This window comes from Anser anser (genome assembly GCF_964211835.1).
Source record: "Anser anser genome assembly, chromosome: Z".
NCBI lineage: Eukaryota > Metazoa > Chordata > Aves > Anseriformes > Anatidae > Anser > Anser anser.
This window is the reverse complement of record NC_139723.1, coordinates 17,648,458-17,674,665: the sequence shown is the minus strand read 5'-3', so window position 1 is coordinate 17,674,665 and position 26,208 is coordinate 17,648,458. Positions and strand designations below refer to the sequence as shown.

The 26,208-nt window shown below is 39.9% G+C and overlaps 1 protein-coding gene across 1 annotated transcript in view; it reads left to right on the top strand.

Moving 5' to 3' along the window:
- Positions 1-26,208, top strand: part of LOC310888990 (uncharacterized protein) — a gene marked incomplete at its 5' end in the record, with an annotated part of 49,120 nt that overhangs the window by 12,006 nt on the left and 10,906 nt on the right. The window contains one exon of the mRNA XM_083815943.1: positions 15,060-26,113. Within this exon, the coding sequence (XP_083672069.1) occupies positions 15,060-16,085 (1,026 nt within the window). The 3' untranslated portion in view covers positions 16,086-26,113. The remainder of the gene's footprint in view (positions 1-15,059; positions 26,114-26,208) is intronic.

The following is a 26,208-nucleotide window of genomic DNA, read 5'->3' as shown; positions in this document are numbered from 1 at the left end:
GGTTTTACAGCAAATACAGGTTCAAACTCAGTACTTAAGAAAATGATCCTAAAGCGTTAGACATATGAAACATGAAGAGTTGTCAGTGCAAATGGACTGCTGCGAATGTATAAAACCTGCAGTCAATTTTTGCTCTGTTCCACCTTATTTATTTTTTAATAGCACTGCTGCTCCTGATCACGACTTTCATTTTAGATTTTTTCAAAGCAAAACTATTTTTGTTAAGTAACATCATATGTAGAATGAGGACATGAATTTCATCATTCCAGAAATATGATTAAATCATTTCATCATTCATATCATTTAATCAAGAAAATTTTCCCTTCTTCTGTGGCTCCCTTTACAACAGTCATGACACCTTTTTGTAGTTTTAACCCTGATGGGCAGCTAGGCAACAGACAACCTCTCTCTCACTCCCCTTCCTGAAAAGGACAGGGGAAGAAAATAAAATAAAACTTCTTCTGGCTTGAGATAAGGACTGTGAGATCACTCACCGATTACTGCCGTGGGCAAAACAGACTCAGCATAGGGAGATTAATGTAATTTATTGCCTATCACTAGCAGACTAGAGCAGTGAGAACTAAAAGCGAACTAAAAACACCTTCCCCCTCATCCACCCTCTTATACTTCCTCCCCCTGAGCAGCACAGGGGAACAGGCAATGGGGGCTGCAGTCAGTCTGCAAGACTTCATCTCTGCCTCTCCTTCATGGTCACTGCCCCTGTTCCACCGGGGGCTCCTCCACGGGCTGCAGCATGGAGATCTGCTCCATGTGGGACCCACGGGCTGCATGGGGACGGCCTGCTCCACCAGGGGCCTCTCCAGAGACTGCAGGGGACTTCTGCTACGTGCCTGGAGCACCTCCTGCCCTCCTGCTGCACTGCCCTTGGGGGCTGCAGGGCTGGCTCTCACCCCTCTCTCCCAGCTGCTGTTGCCCAGCACTTCTTTCCCTTCCTTAACTCTGCTCTCCCAGAGGCCCATCCAGCATCACTCATGGCTCAGCTCTGGCCAGCGGCTGGTCTCCTTTGGAGCAGCTGGAGCTGGCTGTGCTCTGACATGGGGCAGCTGCTGGGCTCTGCTCACAGAGGCTACCCCTGCAGCCCCCTGCTACCAAAACCTCACCATGTAAGCTCAACACAACCTTCTTCAAGACTGTTTTACTGATTTTTTTTTTGATTTTTTTTTTCTTAAGGATTGGAAAAGTATCAGTGAAATTTAGCTACAACATTTCTTTAGTGGGTACTCATTCATTGTTTGACTATGATGGTATTCTCATTGCTCAAAATCCTTTACCTGATGGTTCTTAGCAAAAAGTACAAACATTAAAAATGCATACGTGTGTGTAGAGGGGAGAGAGTATATAATCAGAGTATGGGCAAAAAATTGTAAATGGAATTATTGCTCATGAAAGGTGCCAACTGACAACTCAATTTCTCTGCAAGCATGTACAGGTAAGGCAGTGAAATGCTCAATGCTTGTCCTGTCCTCTGACAGCCTCCTCACACCTCCCCAGCCCTTTTCTTCCTGCATCTCTACACTAACTTTTTCAGAGCATGTTAAACTGTTTGTCATTTGAGTAACAAAATATATTCTGAAGGAGTCCATCCTTCAGCTGTTACACAATGAATAACCACTTGCCACATTAATTCAAAGGTGGGGCCAGAGAAATAGCATTTCAAGATGTTTATAAAGACTTAAGCTGTTCCAAATGCCCATTACAATGTAGAATTTGCCTCTGCTGCAAACAGACAAGAAAGATGACAATATGTTGGCATAGCAGGTTTTTAGGTCAACAGCTATGCCAACATCTTGCCTCCCCTCCAGCTCTGCATAAAGGAACTTCTTGGAAAGGCACCTGTGGGAATTGAATAATTTCCTACTTCAATTAGTTTGATCTGAAATAGAAAATCAAAATTCAGGTAGAAGCTTCATATTTATGTAAAACACATGAATATCAATCTCACTGTGCGGTGTACAGTAACTTGCGTGTGAGATGGTTTTTACCCGTCAACCTATGTGATCTAAAAAAAGCCCTGACAAAGGGCCTTGTTTTGACTTCTGTGCCTAGGACAGTTGCAGAGCAGAGTCAGTGTTTGCTTAACTATTTTTCATTAAGCAACAATATATTGAGGACTTTTCTTACCTATGCATGAACAAAATCCAAAGTGGAGGATGGTAGATGTAGGAAAATATCCTCTATACAGAAGCAGAAGCATATTCTGAGGTCCCTTTATTTTAAAAAACAATTTATTTATTTTTTTAATTTGGTCAGTCTCTTCATCCTAGATTCACCTAAAAGAAAGTGATGCCAAAGCAAGAGATTTAGAACACAAACATTTACAGTTATATATCAGCAGCCTATTCCATACTTAGAAATTATACTTCCACCGTCCTGTAATCTATTTCCATTTGCGTGTATATGTGTAGAGGGTTTTTGGGGAGCAGCACTTGCCAGGGAGAAGGATTTTCAGCAGGAAAGTGGTAGGCATTAAGGAAACAAAGACAATTTATTTTGCCCATTGCACCACACTTACACTTTTTGTTGTTGTTGTTGTTATTCTTGCTGGTTTTGTTTTTAATTTTACATAAAAGAGGGGAAAAAATAGATATTTGAATATATTTCTGTTATCATGTACCTTGTGCTGTACAAAATGATTGAAATGTAGGAGGCTAATAAGCTTGGCATTTGACAACTAGAACACATCAACTACATTGGTCATTTGAAACACTAAATATACAAACGTTTACTGATCAGACGATGATGTCAACTTGTACCTTTAATGTTCATTTTCAAGCTCTGTATTCAAACTTGATGCTTAATGTTGTAGGAGCATTTATTTTGTTTTGTTTTCCTTTTTTTTTTTTTGGTGGTGGTGGTGGTTTGGTTTTGTTTTTTTAGATTACTACTGGATTTGGGGGAATGAAGAGGAAAGGAAAGGAAACGTGATTTATTTACATTGGCTGCACCACCTGTAATAAAAAGGAGTGCATTCAAGGTCACAAGATAACCTGAGAGCCTAACGTTTTTTAAGTAACCTGAAGAAACTGTGTTACAGAGAGCCCTTTTAGAGCTTTGATTGTTACACAATGTAGCCTTCTCCAGGTATTACTGTACTATCAACAGTAAAGTCAAGGAGCAATTTGCCATTACCATATACAACCCAGAACTCTCCAAAGAGAGGATTTTAGACAGGAAGGCATGTTTTTCCATATTTCATAAATAGAACAGAAACCACTATAGAATGAAGCACTTTACCATATTTTAAAATTCTGGAAGAAGGATTGTTGTTTTTATTAACACTTGTGTCTTTAATTAGCATTACAATTAGCATGCTAGTTGACATTGTCTTACACAGTTGGAGGTCTGATTCACCACTGATTATTCTCTTGTAGCAAAACTAGTGCAGAGTTTAGGATGTGAATGGCACTACATTCTAGACTCCCTTCAGAATTGCTTTTAAATCCAGTTTAAGGATTAATCCAGCTTTTAAATCTCCCTACTGGAAATAAGTGAATTTCATTATAATTTTCCATTTGGGTTGCTCTGTCTCAGGATGGGAAAGAGGTTTAGTTGTTCAAAATGCAAAGCAATTTTTAAGTTCAAAATGCTTATTTTATAAAAAGTTATGGATATGCGGAAAAAACATGCTTCCTTGCTTTCATTTGCCTAGTTTGTCTTTGCTAAACCTTTCTGCCCTTAGAATTTTGGTTTTAAACATCTTCAAAGCAGGTATGCTTACATACAACTTTTCTTAACCATAACCTTATAGATATCTTATAAATTAGTATGGTTATGACAAACTTCTGCAAGATCTCTGCATTTTCTTAAACTCATGACTTTTCAAAAACTTTCTTGACTTGAAAACTGCCTATGTTTGGGACCTGATTCTGCAGAATATTTGCATGTAAGTGTACTCACATCAGCAGAGGGTTTTTATACATGACATGACATACAATAAACAAGAATTAAACTAAACGGCAGTGTCAGCAGACAAGATCAGGGTGTGTTAACACTGATGTTCTCTGACCTGCCACTCTGATGTCTCATACAATCAGTTCTGTCCTAATGAAGCCTGTTGTTTTGGAGGGCAGTGTATAAACTGAAGCTTAGTCTGGATGTAAGCCAAGGGAGGTATTATTTCAAAGCTGCACATCCTAGCTGTACCACTAACCCAGAGGCTGGATTTGGCATGCTGTGATGATCCAAAATCTACTAATCAGGTCAAACCACTGGCAAGGTTATGCTTTGCAGCAGTAACAGGCTGCTTCTGGAAGTTAACATCCCATTTCAAAATCTGCTCATGAAACTGAAAGCAGGGCTCTATGGCTTGCAGAACTATAATTAGCATCTTGCAGGACAGGGCAATTCCGGCAGTCTACTGATAAAACACGAAGTCTCTTGTGAAAGAATAATAGAAGATGTAAAAAATCTATGCTAACCTATGGGGAAAAAAAAATTTTATTTTGTAGATTGTGTTGCTTCTCCAGAGACCCTATGAAATAACAAGACAAAAAGGTAAACTCCCCAGCAATACGTTAAACACTACCAAAAGCACAAAGCAAATCAGCTGTTGAAAGACCCATTTTCTGATAAAATAGAGAATTTAATTTTGACTGATAAAAAAGAGGTGGGACGTGTGAATGTAGTCAGTAGATTTTTCTTAATGACTTGCCAATTTCACCTATTTGCTCTTTTAAGAAGTTCATTAGCAGTATGCAGCTTCTCCTCATTATGGTCAGACAAGAATAAGACGGGAAAGCAAACACGCTACAGGCTGACTACATTAATGCATTAAAACCTTTCCCTCTCAGACTGCTGACGCACAGAAGCAAGGCTGTATACGTAAAAGGATCTTGAAACAAAGGCAAAACTCCACATAAACATTGCAGGCTAAGCTTTTTGGAAGGGAGAAGGGAAGGGAGAACCAACCATGGTTAATCAGATTCCCTGGGACCTTGCAGCAGAGAACACAAAGATGCCTTCCAACCCCCTGCATCCCCTGCATGCTGTGTATAGACCTGCTCTGAGCAGGTTTAGACAACTGATATTTGAAGTGCTGGCGGCCGCCTGGAGCTTCTTCTGTGATACAGCTCCCACCATCAGAACCAGCACCTGAACTGGAATTAGCAGTGTATGTGAGGGGAAGCACCAGCAGAAAACAGGCAGCCTTACAGGCACAGTTTAATCCCTGTAATTATGCAGGTCTGGTAATGTAAAGGTCTGCAAACAAATTCTGAAGCTCCATAAAACTGGGAGTTAGGGACATTCCCTGAAGGATCTTTGTTTTAAAAACAAGTATTTTGGCAGCCTCTGACATGCGTTATCCATTTCAGTGTATTTTCTCACTAATTATGGAGAGACTATGCCTAATTTCCTCAGAATAATAGCCTGAAATTTCTATAGATAAGAGTCTGTCATAAAACGACTTAATTGCATTTTAATTAATTTTAATTTATTGCACTGGCTAAAGAATTTTTCTGCATTAAATGCAGAATAAGCATATTTTTTGAAGAAAATAAATACTTTACTTCAAAGAGACTAACACAACTTATGCATACACAACATTGCTGAGGTGTCACACTCTTAACCCTATGGAACTGGTGAAAAATCAGGAGGTGTTCCAAATTGCAGGAAGACCAAGAACATGGTGATGTGGATTGGTTTGGTAAAAGATTTCTGAAAATCTGAAAATGTTTTTCACCAGAAAGAAGATGAAGGGAAGAGGCAGGTAACCACTTCCAAGCAGATTCTGCAATCAGACCTTGTATGTGAAGTTTTCAGGTAGGCATGCACCAATAAAAGAAAAACACTTGGAAACAGAAAAAATACAGAGCTGATCAAAACATTCATTTAGGGAAAACTTGAGGGTTTTGTTTGTTTGTTTGTTTGTTTTAAGATTTGTACATATTCCTCCCTCATACCAAATTACTTGGCCATGGAGAATTTTGTAAATTATTTACCCAGCAGTATTTGTTCACTTATTCCAGGATAAAACATCATTAGTTCTAATTGGACTTGACTGAGTAGAACTGTCCTCCTTCTGCAATTGCAGGATTCTTCCATAGTAAGTTCTCCTTGTGTATTCTTCAAGCAAAATTTAAACGTTTCCCATTTTCTTTCCACTATTCCCAACACTTATGAAATTCCTCAAGAGCCTAATCTACATTATTTTTCTGCACGGTCTCAAAACTGGACCAGATTCAAAAGCATGCTGAACAGATGAACTAGTATCTTTAGGTTTGAACTGAGCCCTATAAGTCTCTGTGCTCTTTTTTTTTTTTTTAACTTTATTTTTCATTTTCTAAGTCCTAGATTTGACTCCATGAAATTAAAAAACACACACAAATGTAACTCATGCGAATTTTTGTGGACTTATATCTCCACATTGAAGTCGACTGAGGAATGACTGAGGAATGACTGATTCTCAACTTCCCCCACAAATCAGGATATCCATCTCTTTGACAATTCTTAGCATACTTTGAGCTCCTTTCTTCTTTGCAATGGACATTGTTATAAGAGCTGAACTACTCTTTTTCTACACTGTTTTTTTTGTCCTTCAAAATATCTAACTTTTTGCTGGTGGCTGTGGTAATAACAAAGATGCATAGTATAGACTACGTCTTTTGAGAAGTGTTGTGGTATCTGTCTTCCTCTGGATAATGAAAGATGTGTATTTTCAAAATGAGAGATTATCTGGAGGATCCCGGTTCACTGAGGCTTCTCGTGGCAGCCATTTTTTTTCAGATTTTGCTGAATTCTAACCCTCTGGAAGAGTCGGCAATTTTAAAGGTGGCCCAAAAAACAAGAAACCGAGGTGCTTTGAATTAGATGGGTTTGTCCAAGCACTTAACTATGCAGCACTGAACTTTGTCAGGCTAGTCCCTGACTTCACCTGACACTGAGTAATCTGACCCTTACTCAGATGTCTGATTCCCACTACTCACTTAAAAAAAACACTGACCTGTTTCTTTGTTTAAGTACAGTGTAGTTTCAGTTTAACGTCATTCACTTATGTTCATATTTATGCAGATATAAATAAAATACACATTTTATCAATATGTGAACTAAGCAATAAGCTACGCATGTGTTCCAATGGTAAAGCCTGCAACATGAAGAACAACTTTGAACTACACTGCATGTTAGACAAATAATAATAATTTAAATGGTATCAACTAGAACTGGATGGTATCATAAAAAAATAAGCAAAATAACTGATGATACAGACCCACAAATATACCTGTCAATCTTATTTAAAACAGAAATCCCTGCAATTTTAATGTCAGTCCTCATTAAAAATTGCTTGCGGGACAAAAGGCATTGTTTTTAAACTTTGCTGCACGTAGTGCAGCTCCTCAAGTAACTTTTCAACTTCTTCAGTAAAGTCCATTTATATCTACTTTTAACACCTAGAAGTGATATTTTCAGAAATGTAATGTTGTATAGCTAGAAAGTCATCGCACCTGTTACCCAAATTTGAATCTGTATAGGGATATATCCGTAAAGTGACTAGCAAGGAAACTAGGCATAAAAAATATTTTTCAAAAAATTAAATCTTTTTTTTAAGGTCAAACACAACTGCCACCAGTTAATCCAGTAAAGACATTTCTTACAATTGTGTTAAAACTTCTTATGTACCATTTAGATTAAAAGATTGATCCAGTAGAAATAATTTTGGATTACACGTCCTCAGTCTTCCATTTGAATTATGGGTCAGTATTATGAACCGTATATGAACCTCTCCACCTTACTAGAGGTGCAAATCCCAAACATCCAAATCATTTAGTGGTTGACAACATCGCCTTCTGCGTAAGCAGGATTTTGCTACTGATTAGGTGAACACAGAAAGAGATGACTGGATGTTTGGAAATCAGATTGTGAATTAAACTAGAATCAGGCAATGGTGCTTCATTACCCTCTATGAATTATCTTTCCAGTGCACTTTGTGAGGCATTGGTAATACATGGGGAATAATACATTCACTAAACAAAAATAACCACACAAACAACAAAAGGAATTTAGATTCTCTGAGTATTTCTCTTTCTCCAGTGAGAACTTACTAAGTCCGTTTTTTAGCTGACATATACAGAGCCAGATGCAACAGTGTGTAAAATTGCTAGAATATGATGTCAGTGACATCGTATTTCCCACAATCTTCAGATAGAAACAGGGCATTCTATGAGCTCATATTAAATTTAGCTTTGTTGCTAGAATTAACAACAGTATTTTGATCATGAAAATTATGGATACGATTTTGTTTAATCAGTATCTTGTAAACTTCAAGGATATACTTCCACAGAGAGAGATCTACAGGATAGCTTGTCTACCTGTTGCTTGACAAGATAAGCATCTTTACTTTCAGCTCACAAAGAATTTTGAAATGAATGACAGATAACACTCCTTGGAGGAGCCACAATGCTCCTCCAAGTGTAAATTTACCTCAAAGGGTAAATGCTGTTTTGCAAAAATGTAAGCCCATTACATATTTGTATATTCTTTTTTGGCAAAGCAACAGCTTTGGTTACTTCCCTTATTTGTTCACAATAGACTAAAATGAAGCAGTTCCCAAAGTACAGTGGGAAAATTCAAATGTGCTGTGACAACAGGGTAGTGTTATCCACATTGTCCTGTTCATCAAACACCTTTGTTACTACTGCTGTCCTAAAAAGGGAATCCCCACATGACATGTGATGGTGTAGGATGCATACGCTGAATGGCAATGGGATGTAGCAAGATATCTGGCAACAGCTTTGGTGCGTAAAATTAAATTCAAATGCACCATGATGCATCACTGCTGCACTAAAGGTACAGCTAGGTGTGAACAATGAACCAAAACATGTAACAGCAATACTCTGTCATCAGTAGGTTATGACAACTAAGTCTTACAGAACCAAGGAGCAAGATGCAGCTCTTGTTTTGCCAAGCTGCACAACGCAGAACTGTTTGGGAATTTGTTAGCTATGTCCAAGCCTTTTGCGATTTCTGCCTTGTCGGTTTCACTAGGACTGCACTGTAAGGCATTTATAAAAGACATGCATGCGGATAGTGCCATTAGTTATTGATCTCCTGCTCCTCCACAGTCTAACAATCAAACCACTAAATCTGGAAATATAAATCAGGTACACCAACATGAGGTATAAATTCTTCTGCAGCTTGCAAGCTGTCTGTTGTCCAAGTCATTCAGCCTGTTTTTTCCACCTGGCATAGAAACCAGAAACTGATTCCTACACATAGGAAAGCACAGAGGTTGTCAGTAAAGTTACTGCAGTGTAGTCCCTAGGCAGGTACCCAGTATGGGTCAGGCTGCCTTTGTGTTATGATTGCTTCATTTTAACCATAGCATGTGTGGAACATGCTCATGATGCCCACCATAAAAATGACTGTTGTCACATTTTTTAGTTCACAAACCAGGAGAACTGCAGCCTATTACAAACAAATGCAAAGACAGTGCATCTGTCTATCAGTCTTATAAGAGGCTGGAGATTCAAGAACTTGTAGTGATTCATTAGCAACTTTGCAAACAAAATTTTTTGAAAATATTGTAGTTATACAATAAATTATGCTGTGATCTTCACTGCCTTATTTTACTGTTCCTGACCCCCTCTATCCCAAATTCTCTGTTACACATTAACGAAAGGTGTAATTTACTACTTCTGGATAACTTTTTACAGGGGCAGGTGTCTTGCAAATGTTTTCTTGTGATTTAAAATATTCTTTAAACAGCTTGCTGTGGGCAGCATGTTCCTAAGTAGGTCTAAGAAACAGTGATTAAATAAGGATCTCTACTGTGTCAAGAATATATTCATTGGAAAGAAACTGCAAATTAACTGGGGTTCTGATTTTTAAATATGGTTTAATCCTGCTCCAGGCCTATCCATGGAAGTTTCACATTTCTGTTTTGGACGCAGACCTTTTCAGTTCACTGTGTATAAAGCTGGCCACTGTCTACTGCAGTACTGTTTTTCTACCCACTCATTCCAAGATCCACATTTAGGACATTGCTGGTAAAGACAGGAATGGGTTTTGGAAGTGTAGGTGAATCAGTGACAATATGCTAGGAACACAGACTCTGGTGCAGGAAATGTGCATTTTCTTACATTTTCTTGTTCATTAATATGAAGTTTTGAAAGGAATCACTTTAACAACTTTATAATTCTGAAACAGAATTGTAGGGAAGTAGAAAGGGTTACTGTTATGAGAAAAACAAAAACTGTGTGGGTAGCACATAGGAATGAGTCTCCTTCATGCAGCATACCTTAAAGAACTGATTCTTCTCTAAAACTGGTTATATACAGCACCCCTACAGAAATAGGTTTTTGGGGACTAACAGAATTATGGCTGGGGGATATACAACTAATCTTATCTACAGTGCAGCGGGCATCACTACAGAAGACTTTCCAAAGAGAACGACCCTTTGCTGGAGCACTCCCTGGGCAGCCACCGCTGGAGGAGACCCACAGATCGGGCGTCTGAGAGGTGGCATACAGCAAGACCAACACAGGAACGGAAGCTAAACCATTTTTTTTTCTTTATCTTGTTCAGAAGCATGACAAGATCTTCATGCTCAATAGCTGTTTTGCAGATATCTAAGCATGACTAATTTTGCCAGGAAAAACTCTGAAATCCCAGTGTTTTAGTGCAAAGTCTTTGTAGTTAATGAATTCCCTTTTTGTGCGTCTCTGTGTGTATGCGTGCATACCCACTAACAAAAAGATTAACCTAAAACAGTACCTCATTGGAGAAAGTATATATAAGAACTGCCAAGGAATGTTAACCTTAAAGTGGATTTTGAAAATAATGCCATAGGGTTTTATTGCTTATATGGAGCTCCTTCCTCTTGTTAGGTCTACTTAACTAAATCTACAGAAACAGACTGAGTTAATCTTTGTCTGTTCTTTGGAAATGAAGGCAGCTACCATTATCTGAGTTTCTAAATTGTAAGATAAAAGGAAGAATCATAGAGTCATTTTAGGCAGATATTTTAAATTTAAAAAGCAGCATCATATTGAAATTTTCTTGGGAATTCTTTCATGTTACTAAAGTGGGTCATAAACACGCACATGGACACAGTAAGGATAGCTTTTTTTTTCCATAAATCATACCAGTCAATTAAAACAGGTTTTGACGGTCCTAGCATCTTCATTAACACATTCAAGAAAAAAAGTCATCCTACTGGCAACTCCCAATCCTGCGTTTATTAAAAATAGTATAAATACAGACATTCGGCTCTGGTCTTACAGGTCGCTTTTAAGGTATTATTACATTTTTTACTACTTTTAAGTGTTAATGTGTGTTTGTTGGCTTATGCAAAGAAGCTTTAAAATGTATTCAGAGTAATAGTTCACTACTAATTTGCTTTATTTTTAAACTCTGACCTCACATATTCTACTCTCTGTAATTTTCACCTTGAAAATTTGCAAATACTATTTGTATGAACAATTGTTTCTTGTATTTTAATACATGAATTATTAGCTCAATTTTTCTGAATATCATGAGACCTCATTTGGATAACCAAATTTGTGAAAATGATGGGTGCATAGTACTTTACCAGATCAGATCTCAAGAGATACTTATTTACTGTGAAATATGTACTTTGTTTCTTAATTCACTAAACTTCAGAAAGAAATTGGCATTTGTGTTAACAATAGTTTCTAGAGTCCATTCAATTGTCTGTGTTCTGGGAAATCAGTAAGCGCAGTACACGAAAGGACAGAACTTCAGCTCGCTTTGTTGCAGAAGTTACAGGGTATATAGTAAATTAAATATAGAGGGGAGAAGCAAGGAGGAGAGTGATCTTGTTGTACAGACACTGAAGGCCCTCTTACCAAAGTGAACTCCTTTCCAACCCTACAATTCCTACACAAATCTAAGACTTGACTCCTCTCAAAGTTCTCGCAAATGCCTACTAATTGTTATCACTTTGTTTTCTGAGTAGCTGGGAAGAAACACAGAGCCAGACAAATAGATGTGAGGAGAAGCTCTATGTTTTGCTGTAAAAACAGTCACTTAAAGGACTTCAGATCCAGCTGCGATACCCGGAACTGATTGTATTTGCTTTAGTATCTACCATAAGTAAAATAGGAGTAACTGGGTTTCTATGACTTGCAGGTCTTGTGAAACTTCCTCAGTTTGTTATGAGACACTCTAAAATTACAATTATAATAACTGTACTAAATGCACATTTAGAAAGAGAGAAAATATTTCCTCTTTGGTGCAGAATGGCTAAAATTAAATCTAGAACCTAATCAAATAAATCAGGTGCAACATATAAAAAAAAGGAGAACAATTATTTCACCAAATGAAGGTGGAACTCTTATTAGGAGAAAGAAAAAAAAAATACAATTTGTGGCAATGTAAAGATTACCAACACATACACAGCCTTTAAATATACATACATGGACACATGCACAGGAAGAAATTAAGTCTGCCTGTGCTACCAATGCTGGTATTTCTTAACAGGAGTTCTTGCCTTTGCAAGTCTTCTTTTTTTTTTTTTTTTTTTTGTTACAACAGAGAGGTAGTTTCTTCCAAAAAAGAACAGTATCTGACTTACAATATTTAAAGCGCTTGTATCTACATATCTATAACACTGAAAACAACAAAAATGAAATCCAGAGAAGGAAGGTTTACTAACTGTACAGTCGGACAGCACCATCTTATCATTTAGCATTGTGTCTCTCTTAATAACCAAATGGCAAACTTCAATAACTTATTCATCTACCCCATTCTCAAACTTTTCATAGCTCCTTCCTATAACAACATTCCTCCTGCCACTAACCTTTCTTACAAGGGAAAGTTCTCATGGCATCTGTTCATCTGCCAGCTGTGCAGCATCACTAACAGATGAGGGAACAGCAAGACTTGGGAGAAGAAATAGCTAAAGCTATTCTGAACTGAGCCCCACGTTAAATTCACCTATACTGTAAAGGCACACTCCTTTGTCTCTTTCCAGGAACCCCCCTATAGAGCAACAGTATTACTTTCCACTGACTTGTATGTTTATCGTGGGTTTTGAGTTGCCAAGAATAAAATTTTGGTTTGATTCATCAGTTCTGCCCATCCTGTAACTCCCCCAACTCTCAGAGTTACTTCTTACATAAAGGGAGGGAATGCAGTGCCTTGCTCTGACCAGAATGTGACAGACCTCCCTATCGATCTTTAAGGAGAAGCTTAACTTGTGGTTTGCTGAGGAGACACAATGAGAGCCACACAGACTGCAGAGACAGATGGAAATAACATAGGAAAAGGAATCCCTACGACAACAATTGGGATTTATGCACAAATTTCTTTTATTCACTTGATGCATAAACATAATTACTTTCATTTTTTTTAGCCCTGCGCCTCGTCCTTTCTCAGTTCCTTCACACAATACATTTCCACCATGAAATTAGAATTACACACACAAACCAAACCTCATTTCCATACATGAGATTTTAGAGTTGTAAGAAATCTCCAAAAATGGGACAGCTTGCTTTATGTTTTGGGATAATTTCGGTCAAACACAAAGAAAGAGAAACTTCAGCGCAAGGGACTGCCAAAACTGAGCAGTGACAGGGCTGCTTCCTGTAGCTGAGGGTAACACTGGCTCATTCCTTGCTTTGTGGCCCAGCATCCCAAAACACCGACACTCACCACCTTAAAGCAAAAAACTCTTCTTCTGTTCTCAGGCTAGAAACTTTTCTGTAGCTGCAGCTTGTCCTATGCAACCTGCTTGTTTTACAAAGCTTAAGAAAGAAAAAAAAAAGCAAAAAAAAAAAAAGCACAACCCCCCTGCTGTAGTTAATTGCCCAAAGTCCAAAATCTGAGGTCAATCATTGTGCTAACGCACTTCCTTTTAACTTTAAGGTTGTATCCAACCTCTGCAGCTATGCAGAGACCAGAAAATTTCTCAGTTCGTACGCACTGTTATGGTATCATCTAGAAGGAGTGGACTACTGCTTTGAAGCCAACACTTGCCTTGATCCCCTTGATAGCGAAAATCCACTTGACTTTAGAGGTTTCAAACTTTTTCCCCATGACGGAAAGTTTTATTTAAATAGGAGTCAACCTTAAACTGGTCTAATTATAATTGCCTATCTAAATTTTCTTTACTCCTCCCCATGCACGATGCATGAAGCACTGAAAAAAAAATGGCTACACACAACCGTGGTACATGGCTAAGTATCAAGACACCAAATACTGAAGAATTAAAGACTATACTTCCTCAGAAAGCACTTTGGATGGTCATATTGTGTAGAAATATGATTTTTTTTCTCCTATTTGCACCCAATCCTACTGACTGTCACCTGGACAGTACATGGGCTTAGATACTCTTCAGCGTTAACAGAGAAAACTTTTATTTTAGAAATGTACTGAAAACTATCTTATTCATCATTAGCATGAGTTCTGTCTTGAAAGAAACTGTAAATAAAACTCCTCCTAAAAATGTGTCCCTGCGTGCACATGCAGTGCAAACACCTGATTCTGCTTTAGTGTTATTGTTTTACAATTGTTGTATTTCAGTAAGTTTTCTGAAAAACAAAGCTAAGTGGATTTAAAGTGATGCACCGCAGGGAAGTTGGATGATAAGGTGACATAGCAATAGCTGTCAGTGACTCCTTCTTAACAGGAGAAATGAAAATGAAGGATTTCAGCACACCACAGGCTGCAGGTCTGCAGCCTCCTCCACTGTTTGCCAAATTAGAGATCTCACCTGATGAAGATGTCAGTGGCAATCTGTACAAGAAACATTTCAGACACACTGGTACAGGGCAATTCTGGGCTTGCAAAAAAAGGCACGTTGAAAAGAATATTATTAAAGTAGCTCACAGACGAAAAAGAAAAAGAAAAAGCATATATAGACAGAACAGCATGGAAGTGCAAAGTTTTGAAGTGTTTATAAGTTATAGGACTTTTTGCTTAGTAAAAGCATACCCTTCAGAAGTTTATTGTGCTATGGTCTCAGATACCTAGAACGAGAGGATCTAGTTAAAAATGCTAAAGGAGCCCTCGCGTGAATAAAAAGCAGCATGTTCGGCAGCACCTGTAGAAAGAAGTATTTCAAAGATCTGCACGGAGTTTAGTACCAGACAAAACAGCGTACCTGGGGTTGGCTGCTTTCAGCCCGGGGAAGCACCTACCTCCACCTGAGAGCCGCAGCGGGTTTGTCCCGTTCCCCGTTACTCGGGCAGGAGAAATTCACTGCTCCAGCGATCCTCGACGCTCGCCGCAGCCCCAGAGAGCGCAGGCGCTTCCCTCGCTCCGACGGCCGGCCAAAAAGATTAAAAAAATTAAACAAAAACACTTTCGACAGCCGCCTGGCCGGGCAGGGCACCCCTTCAGTAAGCCTTTCGGCGGCTGCCGCGCCGGGTTTGACAGCGGGAGTCCCGCGTTGGGGCCGTCGGGGGTTGCGCTCCCGCCGCCCCGCGAACCAAAATGGTTCTGGCAGGGCCCCAGCGCCGCCCGGGGAGCCGCCGGCACGGCCCCGCCCCGGCCCGCCCCGCCGCCCCCGGCCTCCCTTCCCTCAGCCGGGCGGCCCGGGGGCGCCTCCTCGGCCCCCATGGCAGCGGTGGGAGCCCCCCACCCGGCCGCCCTTACCTGTCGCGGCGGGGAGCGGGGCTGAAGGGCTGGGGGGGTGCTGCCGCCGCCGTGCGCCTACACCTGCCGCCGGGCCACCACGGCCACTGGCCCCGCGCCTCGCCTCGCCTTGCCCTGCCGGGAAGGGGAGGGAAAGAAAGGAAGGGGAGGGGGCGACGAGCGGCGGGGCCGGGTCGGGGGACGCTCCCCTCAGGGCCGGGGATCGCGCCGGCCTCCCCCCGGCCCCCCTTCTCGGCGGTGTCCCTGTGCCCAGCCGCGCTGCTCCCAGGTTTTCCCTCTCGCGCCGTGCCTTGCCAGGCCTCCCCCAGCGACAAAACGGTGGGGTGGGTGAGGTTGTTCGCCCACAGCGCGGCTGTCCCGGCCCGGGTCCCCCTCCAAAACCTCCTGGGGGATCCCCCCGGTCAGGGGGAAGCCTGTGGCGGCCACAAAAGCCGGAGGAGCTGGGATCGCCGGTTTCTGTCAGTGCTGGTGGAGGTGGTGTGCAGGGGCACCAGAGTTGCGCCTTCAAGTGAGGGCACAACTTCAGACCCGCACACCTCGGATATGATCCTTCCGGCCTTTACCCTTCACCAGCTTTAGCCGTTTTCAGTTTAATTTAGGTTCAAGCAGAAAGTTTTTGGGGATTACCTAGAAAATCAACAGCACTGCGCCTTTCTGCAGTTAAGGTAGTAAAGGCAAGTGTGTAGTAATCTCTCTTTAACTGCCTTTTTTTTTCTTTTTAAACACAAATGTCTTCATTTTTGTCAGTGCAGAAAGAACGCTGTTCATCAGGCCTGCCAATACAGTTAGGAAAAGCAAACACATCTTTTGACCTATTTCCTTGCTGCGGCTGAAAAGAAGCAACAAAATGCAAGATTCAAAGAAAGAAAAAAAAAAAAAAAGACAAAACAATTTAGATAGAGTTGTTTAAGTAATCAGTTGGACTGCCTGAAAATAAAGGTGGTGAACACCTGCAGAGCAGAGCAGGGAGGTAGGTGGGTTTTGTATCTCATTACTCATGAAAAGGGAAACCTTGTAATTTCTCTCTGGTGTTTTAGTTACAGTTTGAGTTGTCAAGTTCCCCGTGGAAGTTGCAATACAGAAAAGCTTAAAAAATACAAAAGGGAAAAGCCTGACTTTCAAGCTAACACTTCCACATGAGATAGTCAGCTCTGAGCTTCCATTCCAAGAAGTACACAGGCACGCACCTTAGAGAAGCATGCTGCTCATTAAAAGTCATGCCAATTTCAGAATTTAGCTACACTTACTTCCATTATATTCAGTAATAGATCAGTGATTAGGCAAATGTGTTTTCCTTTATTCTAGTTCTCTTTTGTACTCTTACCAAAGCTTTGTATACAGTCATTTTCAATATTTCCTTCTATGCTCAGTTAATTGTGTAGTTCCTTGCTCTTTTGTGCAATGTTCTCACAGCTTTTTGAAATAAAAAGAAAGTAATTGTAAACCCACAAAACTGATGGAGTAGCTAAATTTTTTAAACTCCAACTCCAATTTGGACTTTGAGTTGACAGCTGTACTTTAAGATACCTCACTTGGATGTGTTTTATTTATTTCCTTGATATAATTTATTTCATTTCCCTAACACAGTTGGTACAGTGAAGAAAAGCATATGGTTTCAGGTTGAGCGATCATAGCCTGGAACTCTGCCTCACGTCTACTTTTCTCTGCCAGCATAAAGCATGTTAGAGCACTCTTTTTTTCAAAAATTTTTGCAGTATTTTGCCTCACATTTTTCAGACTACAGTGTATAGAATAGAGGAAAAAAATAACATTTTCAAGATCCTTAGTAAGAAAATTATCAGTTATGCCTCATGTGGACTGTTATGAGCTTTTCCTTAATGCCCCCTCAAAGAAAGAGGCAGCTCAGCCTTACTCTTCAGAAGATAGTTTCCTGACTCAGGTAAATGCACTCCCTGTGTTTGCCTTTCAAAACAACTGGCTGTAGACTTTTTACCAACTGTAAGGTTATGCCACTTTCAATCACCATCCGCTTGGTGAGGGAGGGAAACAACATATGTGACACGTGTCATCCCTTACTGATTCACTCCACGGCCAAGCAAGGCTTGGACAGACCACCCAGTAAGTAGCTCGGGTGCAAAATCCCTTTGTATCTGTGTCAGAGCATTAGAGCTTGGTGCCATCTGGTTTGAGACTACTACTGTCATTTCTGACTGTGGGAGCTGTTGCTCAGGTGTTTTCCATAGTGTGGGCAATACTCACATGTGCTGAGCAGGCTTCCTCTGCTTCCAATCGTGACTAATACAGCGTAACTTCATGAGAAACACAGAAATTGCTTGCTTGAAAAACTAACATTAGAGGAGTATTCTATAAATATCCTGATCATAGCTGTAGGGCTACAACTGTGGTGTCCTTTGGCAAAATTATATTGTCTTTTTTCTTTTTTTTTTTCTTTTTTCCTTTTTCTTTTTTTTTTTAATTAAGAGTGGGAACAACCAAGGAGAACAGAGAAAGAGTCCACCAAACCGCATGTCTCCTTGACAGCTCTCTGCAGACTACCAACCACTGTCCTGCGGCATTTGTTGGTGCCAAACAGCCCTCTAAGCTTAAGAGCAGTTAGTCTCTGCAAAGACATCTGAGTATACTCAGCTTATTGCAGAGATAGGCCCCTAACAGGAGTGGAATTATAGTTATTTTAATGATTAAATAGTAGCGATACCTTTTAGATATCAACAGGATTATTTGGAGGAGAAAAGCAATGACAACTGCATTGGGACTGAAAAATGGGGTGTATCAGGTTGATCTTATCTTTCATCGTGTTTTTATTTATGCTTAGTGAATTGGGATATATCAGGAGTTGAGACCAGTGACTACAGATTCCGTGGATTTACAAAGCAGCATGTGCATTTATTTCACTGTTATTTGTTAAAATACTTTAGATTGTCCATGCATACTGTGATAGTAATATCTAGTCCAGTCAAATCTACTCCTTACCTTGTAAGTAAAATCAGAGCTATACATATACATGCCTGCATGTTCTCAGGATATGCTGATTTGTTAGGCATTATAAGCTAATTTTGAGACATGAGCTGAATAGTTTAAAAATAGTTATTCTGATTTTTCTATTGAGTAGTAGCACTATTTTGTTGTTGCTCTGGATTTGTTTCAGAAGCTCTTTACAAGGGCAGCTCTCTCACCTTTCAAATTGTTTTTAAGAAGAATCTTGGAGGGAACCCCAAACTAAAACTACTTCCTGTTCTCTTGTAGATCTTCTCATAAGGCAAAACCTGAAAGCTTTCAGACAGCTAAAACTGTGGATGAAATGGGAAAGAACAAAAGAGATATACTAAAAGGATAACTGTATTTTGTCAATAAAATGAATGTCATAAACATCCAAGTAATGTTTAAAACTGTAATTGTCCAAAGCATTATATTTTTAGAAACCTACAAATCCACTGGCAGAAATTTATCTTGATTTGCATTGCTTGGCTTTACACACTGCACTTATCTCCTCCTGTCTGTTTTTGGTGAATGTTAACGCTCCGGAATGTAAAGTTTAATCTCAGCTTTGGTAAGCATATATTAAAGCAATTTTTTACACTCCCATTTCTTCTTTTTTTTTTTTCTTCTTTTTTTTTTTCTTCTTTTTTTTTTTTTTCTTTTATTGTTGTTTTTAAACTCAAGGACATAACCATTGAAGGAAACAGCTATTTGAAATGTCTCCTGTTAATCTGTGTTTTGCAGATCAGAAACAGGGCTGAGTGAACTGGCTGAAGTCCTGTAACAAGTCAGGAGTGCAGCTGGGCAAGGAGTTCCAGAAAGAAGACTGTCCTCACTTGTCAGAAATGTAGGGTTTAGTGGAGGATTTGTTAGTGCTAGGTCAGAGGTTGGACTAGGTGATCTTGGAGGTCGCTTCCAACCTAGATGATTCTGTGATTCTGTGAAGCAGAGCTATTGCAGTCTAGGGTAGGGGGGCAGTTCAGATCAGATAACTTGTATCCTCCAACGCTGACCTCCTTCAAAGACAGAGAAGTTCCCTGTTAGAAACATCTGAGAGTTGAGCACAGAGAAGGGGAAGGTATCTTAAATGACAGCTGTACCCCTGGGTTGCCTGGAGTCTCGGCAGCATGCCGTCTCCTCTGCATCAAGATCTGAGGTGGTCTGGGGGAAGCAGGAAGTCAATCGCACGGTCAGCTGTATCTGTTCTGTCTCATCAGGTAAAAGTGTGAACTTTATGCTATTCTGGCCCTTTCCCAACAGCATTACAATGTGGTAGTGCAGGTAAGGATCTCACTCAGAACTTGTAAATTCTAGTTATTGTCCTGTATCCTAGGCAACAACAGAGGAGGTGGAAAAAATATGTAGTTGATTTCTGATGGTTTGAAAATAGTTATTTTACCAACACATTACACAAAGTGAATTTCCCTCTGACTTTATGGAGTTCCTGGAGAGAAAGAAAGTACAGAAAGCTTATAAAGCATTTCACAGATCCATGGCAATGCTGTCTCTCCCATTTTCATCCTCTTTGGTTAGGACTGACTTCTCCTTAAAATTTGCTTTGATAGAAAATTCAAGATGTGATTAATGATATTTTTCATGAAAATTGTCTGTTCGACTGGAACATTTGATTGGTTTTATCGGAGGACCAAAAGCTCATGCAGACATAGAGTTCTAACTCTTTTCCTTTTTTAAGAGCATCTTTCTTCTTCTTATGACCTGAAAATTTCTACTATTTTCCTACCCAACTCTGCTCCTATGTTAAAATTATTTTAAAGCACTAATGGCTAGGATCTAAAAATTACCAAAAATCTTTCTTCAGAATAAAATGAGTGTTTCTTTAATTATGTGTGAGTTCTTTTAGCTTAAGCCCATGACTAGGAGAGGGAAAGGAAATCTGGTTTAGGATTTTTGAAAGCCTTGGGTTAGCAAAAAGGTGTAGGAAATTATATGTTTAGAATTCTTAGTTTATGGAAATTAATTTTTTCTTAGATCTCACCTTTTCCTTTCTGCTTATTGGGAATAGTATTAAGGGATAAAAAGTGTAGAAAAGACAAGACATTAATAATATGCAGAGTCTCAAATCTGTAACCTGAGGTCTGCGTAAATGCTAGTCCAATCTGAGGCAATAACAGGTCTTCTTGAGTGACAAGCAACATAAGGCATTGTGTCTGGGAGCTTATGTGCCCTATTCCTTTGGTGCAACCTATCTTCATTCACTTCTCCATTCCTTTAGATAAACCGTTGGGACTGCAGGCAAGCCATAAGGGATAAATAAATTCAAGAGGAAGTGAGTAACTTTCAAACTCCAGTGCTACATCGTATACTCTAAAAGATACACATAGAGACACAGAGGTGATGAAAGACCTCTCAACCCCACATGCTAGGTAATAGTAAAATGTTTGTTTGGCTGTGGCTCTTTGATATACTTTTGTCCTTCTTTCTGGGTAAAAAGGACATCCTTTGTGAATTTAATTCATTTATCTGTAAAATAAAGATAAGAAGAACACATACCTGTTACCTCACAATGACCAATGCGCCTGTTGGTTGCCTATCACAGTAAATATTTTAAAACAATGAAAACTTCAAATGAAGCCACTGCCAGCCCACAAAGCAGCATGTGATTTCTAAAAGGTTACTTGTCAATAAAACTAGAGAGACTCTTCTCAGAGGAGCAGCAAATTGAACCAGTTTTGTGAGTGTGTCTTTAATATTCAGGCAGTTTATTATGTTGCACATACAATTCACATAGGTTTAGGGTAGAATAGTATTTGCACTGTTCTCTTCAAGTTCAAAGTAAATTCTCTTTATTCCTTTTAAACACAAAACACAGGTAAAAAACTTCACGTTGAACTTCCTAAACATAGAGCAGATCGATGCTGCTTCCCGCCACCCCATGTCTAAATGTGTCCAAGGCAGTTCTCTTGTCAACAGCTAATCACCATTAACTGACTTCAAATTTATATGGCAGAAGAAGCCAATAAAGCTTTACCTTTCTTTTTCAGTGGATACCTGAAATAGAGAAAATTTCTAGTGATCTAAAATATCGCAAGACCCAGAAAACCGAGTGGATAAAAGATCAGAAGCAGCTAGAATGAAAATAAATCTTTCACGTAGGAAATAATACCTCAAAAAAGCACATTCCTGGGAGGGACATGCTGCAAGCTTTCAGGCAGCATGCTGACAAGCACTGCTTCCAGCTGTGGCTCTTCAGGGATGGTCCAAGAAGGATGATCATGTGTTTATTTGGTCAGTAGCCACTCTCTCTCTCTAGCGTGGCAGATAGGCACTGCTGACCAACCCAGAGGATGAGAGAACAGCCTGTTTCAGCAAGCACGTTCTTTTGGCCCACCGCAAGGTCAGAGAATAAGGGTTTTCTGGTTGGGCTTTGTGGGAGGAATGACAGCATTTTTTATTTGGGTGAACAGGACGTAAGGCCAGTAGGTGCACCTTCTGACTCTCTCCACTTTCCTCCTGTGGTTCTGTGTTCAGAGGAGAGTTAGAGCCTGCCTGTGCTTTCTGTGTTAAAGCAAAATCCTATAGATATTACTCCGGTAAAATGCATATTGATTAATACCCTCAGTTCAGTGTTTTGCTCTTTCTTAATATTGCAGCATTTAACATTCATTGGTTATACCCTTCTAAAAGGTGAAGGACTTCACTGAGGTCAAAGCTAGCTGTGCTATTGTTCATACAAATAATGTCAGATGTTTTTCCTTTACAGCTACCAGTTAGTTCGTCATTGAGTTTAAAACCCTCATAAATATATATTTCATTGTAGCACTGTGGAAGCATTATGAGTTACTGCAAATGTGTCAAATATAATAAGAGCATGTATGAGGCTGACCGCTAAAAAGGAAATTCTCTCACAAAGCAGAGTAGAATATTTATTATCTTCCTCACACACTTCAGTGATGAACTTGTGAGTTGCCTATTTCCAGAGGCTTACTTCATTAGAACGGCCTCAGCTCTGTGCTTACTCACTTTTATTTTATTTTATATTTTTTTTCTGACCACAATATGATAAATCATTGGTACATTGCATATAGGATAGATATATAAGTTAAAGCACAGTATGTCATGAAAGAAAGATCATGTATGTATCTAAGTTTGTAAATATCTGTTCATACGTGCCTGACATGACTAGTTATTGAAGTGAAGCATTGAAATGAAAAGCAAACAGCTCCATCTATGTACATTTTTGTTATCCAGGTCTTTGTAAGATTCTGATATCATCCTTCTGCAGTTTTGGAAAACTAAGTTGCTCTATGTTTCAGTGCCCAAAGCATGAAGGTAGACATCAGAAGCAGTGGCTTTCATTCTCACTTGTGTCACTGGGTGGCCTTAGTACTTCGCACTCACCAGGTACTTGATAAGTGTCATTAAGTTGGTAAGTATTATGGCCTCATGTCACAAATGAGGAAACTGAGTCTCAGAGAATGCAATTAATTCAGATGAGGACATACAGTGTCATAAAAGTTTTTTTTTTTCTTTTTTTTTTTTTTTCTATTTTCTGTGTTTAAACAGAGGTCCCAGTCTTGTTCCCTTTGGGGACAGAAATTTTGGCATGGAGTGTGCTGTGGTAGACAGCGAACAGTGTTATTGTCAGAGTTTCTGTGGATTGGCATCTGCACTCATTCACTTATGTCACTTATTCAGTGACAACTGAATAAGACCTGCAGTGGAATAAGACTGACAACTGGAATGAGACTGATAGGTCAGTGATTTTTCATATTGTATAGAAGTGAAATTGAGGTTTAGAAAAAATACCCTCTGCTTGAGTGACATTGTTGTGTGCAATACATGCACAGATAGTTTTAGGGGGCCCCTACTGGTGTCAGGCAAAGCATGTAATATAGAAGATGTCTCTGGAATTTCACTGAAATTAGCAAAAAAGAAAGTGGTAGATTTTGAGCCAAATCATTCAGCATGAATTTCATGGATTTCATCAGCCTGTCAGCACCACTGATTTGGGAAGTCTTGTTAGTATTTAAACAGAAGAAGACTCATAGAAGTATATCATACAAGAGGAGGACTGTTGTACATGCTATACTGTTTTGGGAAGCTTTGCTATACTGAGACATAAAAGGCAGATGAAACCTAGAATACACAGTGCTCTCTCAAATGTCAACACTGGGGGAAGAAAATCCAAGACTTATAGTGTTGCATCCTGAGCATTTCACTCTCCTATTTATTCAACCAAATTGACTACAAAACAAAATTACCATCCCTGTATAGCTTTTATTAGATTTGGAAGGTCTGAGCTTGGTAACCATTATTTATCGGTCTTTATTTTCCCTCCTGACCTAGGCAGTGAATATCTGACAGGCTAGAATCTGTTCATCTTTCTGGCTGACTCTCTTTGGGGGCTTCATGCAGATGGTGTTACAGGAAGCAGCAAGGTCAGAGAGGGATGAAGAGAACCAGGCTTTACTCCACAGCTGCTACTGACCTACTGGGATTGAGCTATGCAATTGCAACTTGTCTTATATGGGATCCATATGCTGTAGAAAGAAGGGAGCAGAATGATGGTGTGGAACTGGTTCCAGCAACTGCAAATGGTTGTCCACTGGTACATGGCTGCCTTCCTTCTCCTGAGCATCCCTCAGGCTTTTTACAGCTGGGAATTTTTACCTCTTTCCTCTCAACTCAGACCTTGAAGAAGCAATGGGAGGGGACATCCATGAGAAGTAACACACAGGGTTCTGTATACCTCTTTGTACTCTGGGTTGTATAGAAGCAGGGGAGATATTTCTCAGCATTAGAAGGGAATATTTGTTGCCTTTCTGCCATGTTTTAATAACTATTGTGTGCTTCTAGAGCCATTCTTTTTCAGTCTGAGGTGAAAAGTAAGAGTGATTTAAACTAAAAGCATGAGAGCTAATTAAGCTTAAGTTAATTTTCTTTCTCTAGTCATCTCTGATAGTATGGAGTGATAACTTTTGCAACTCTGAACCTTCAGATTGAATATCTTGTGTATTTCTACCTTATTTTTATGCTTAGAACTGCTTCCTTGAGACACATACTCTAAAATGAATTAACTCTAATCTTTTAAAGAGCTTTTCCTCTTGCCTTGTCAGGTATTGGCCATTCCTAGTGAAGCAGAGGTGTTTTTTGTTTGTTTGTTTGTTTGTTTGTTTTTACCAAAAGGTCATGAAAGCCACAACATTAAATGAAAATACTTTCAGAAATGACTACTTATTTACAAAGACTGAATTAAATTAATGCAGAGAGGGGCATCTGAAGACAAGCTACTACAATATGCAAAATCCTCATTTGGTATGCAATTGGAATGTACTAAATTTGTTATCATAGAATCATAGAGACATAGAATGGTTTGGGTTGGAAGTTACCTTAAAGATCATCCAGTTCCAACCCACCTGCCATGGGCAGGGACACCTCACACTAAACCAGGTTGCTCAAAGCCTAGTTCAGCCTGGCCTTGTATACCTCCTGATGGGGCATCCACAACTTCTCTGGGCAACCTGTTCCAGTGCCTTACCACCCTTTGAGTGAAGAATTTCCTCCTAGTCTCTAATCTAAATTTTCCCTCTTTTAGTTTAAAACCATTCCCCCTTGTCCTGTCATTATCTGCCAAAGTAAAAATTTTCTCTTCATCTTTTTTATAAGCCCCTTGTAAGTACTGAAAGGCTGCAATGAGGTCTACCCAGAGCCTTCTTTTTTTGTAGGCTGAACAGCCCCAGCTCTCTCAGCCTTTCTTCATAAGAGAGGTTCACAAACCTGCTCTAACAGGTCCACATCTTTCTTGTGCTGGGAGCCCCAGACCTGGACGTAGTACTCCGAGTAGAGCCTCACAAGGGCAGAGTAGAGGGAGACCTGCTGGCCACTCCTCTGTTGATACAGCCCAAGACACAGTTGGCCTTCTGGGCTGCATGCGTGCACTGCTGTCTCATGTTGAGCTTTTTGTCCACCAGAACCCTCTAGTCCTTCTCTTCAGGGCTGGTCTCAATGAGCTCTTCTCCCACCCTGTACTCATGTCTGGGAATGAACACATTAAACTTCCATTTGTTGAACTTCATGTGGTTCACATAGGTACACTTCTCATGTTTGTCCAGGTCCCTTTGAATGGCATCCCTTCCTTCTGTTGTATCAACTGCACCACTCAGTTTAGTGTGCTGCAAACTTGCTAAGGGTGCACTTGATCCTACTGTCTATGTCATTGATGAAGATATTAAAGAGCACTGGTCCCATGACAGACCCCAGAGGGACACCAGTCGTCACTGGCCTCTGCCTGGACTTATAGCTGTTGACCAAAATTCTCTGTCTGTGGCCATCCAGCCAATTACTTATACACCAAATAGTACACCCTTCAAATCTGTATCTGCCCAAGTTAAAGATGTCATGTGGGACCATCTCAAAAATGTTACAGAAGTCCATGTAGATGATGTTGGTTTGTCTTTCTTTGTCTGATGCAGTCACTCAGTCGTAGAAAGCCACCAGACTTGTCAGGCTGGATTTGCCCATGGTGAAGCCGTGCTGGCTGTCTCAGATCACCTCCTCGCCCTGCATATGCCTTGACGTTTCTTGCAGGAGCATTTGTTCCATGATCTTCCCAGGCACAAAGGTAAGGCTCACCAGTCTGTAATTTCTTGGGTTCTCCTTTCTACTCTTTTTAAAAATGGGAGTGATGTTTCACTTTTACCAGTCACCAAGGACTTC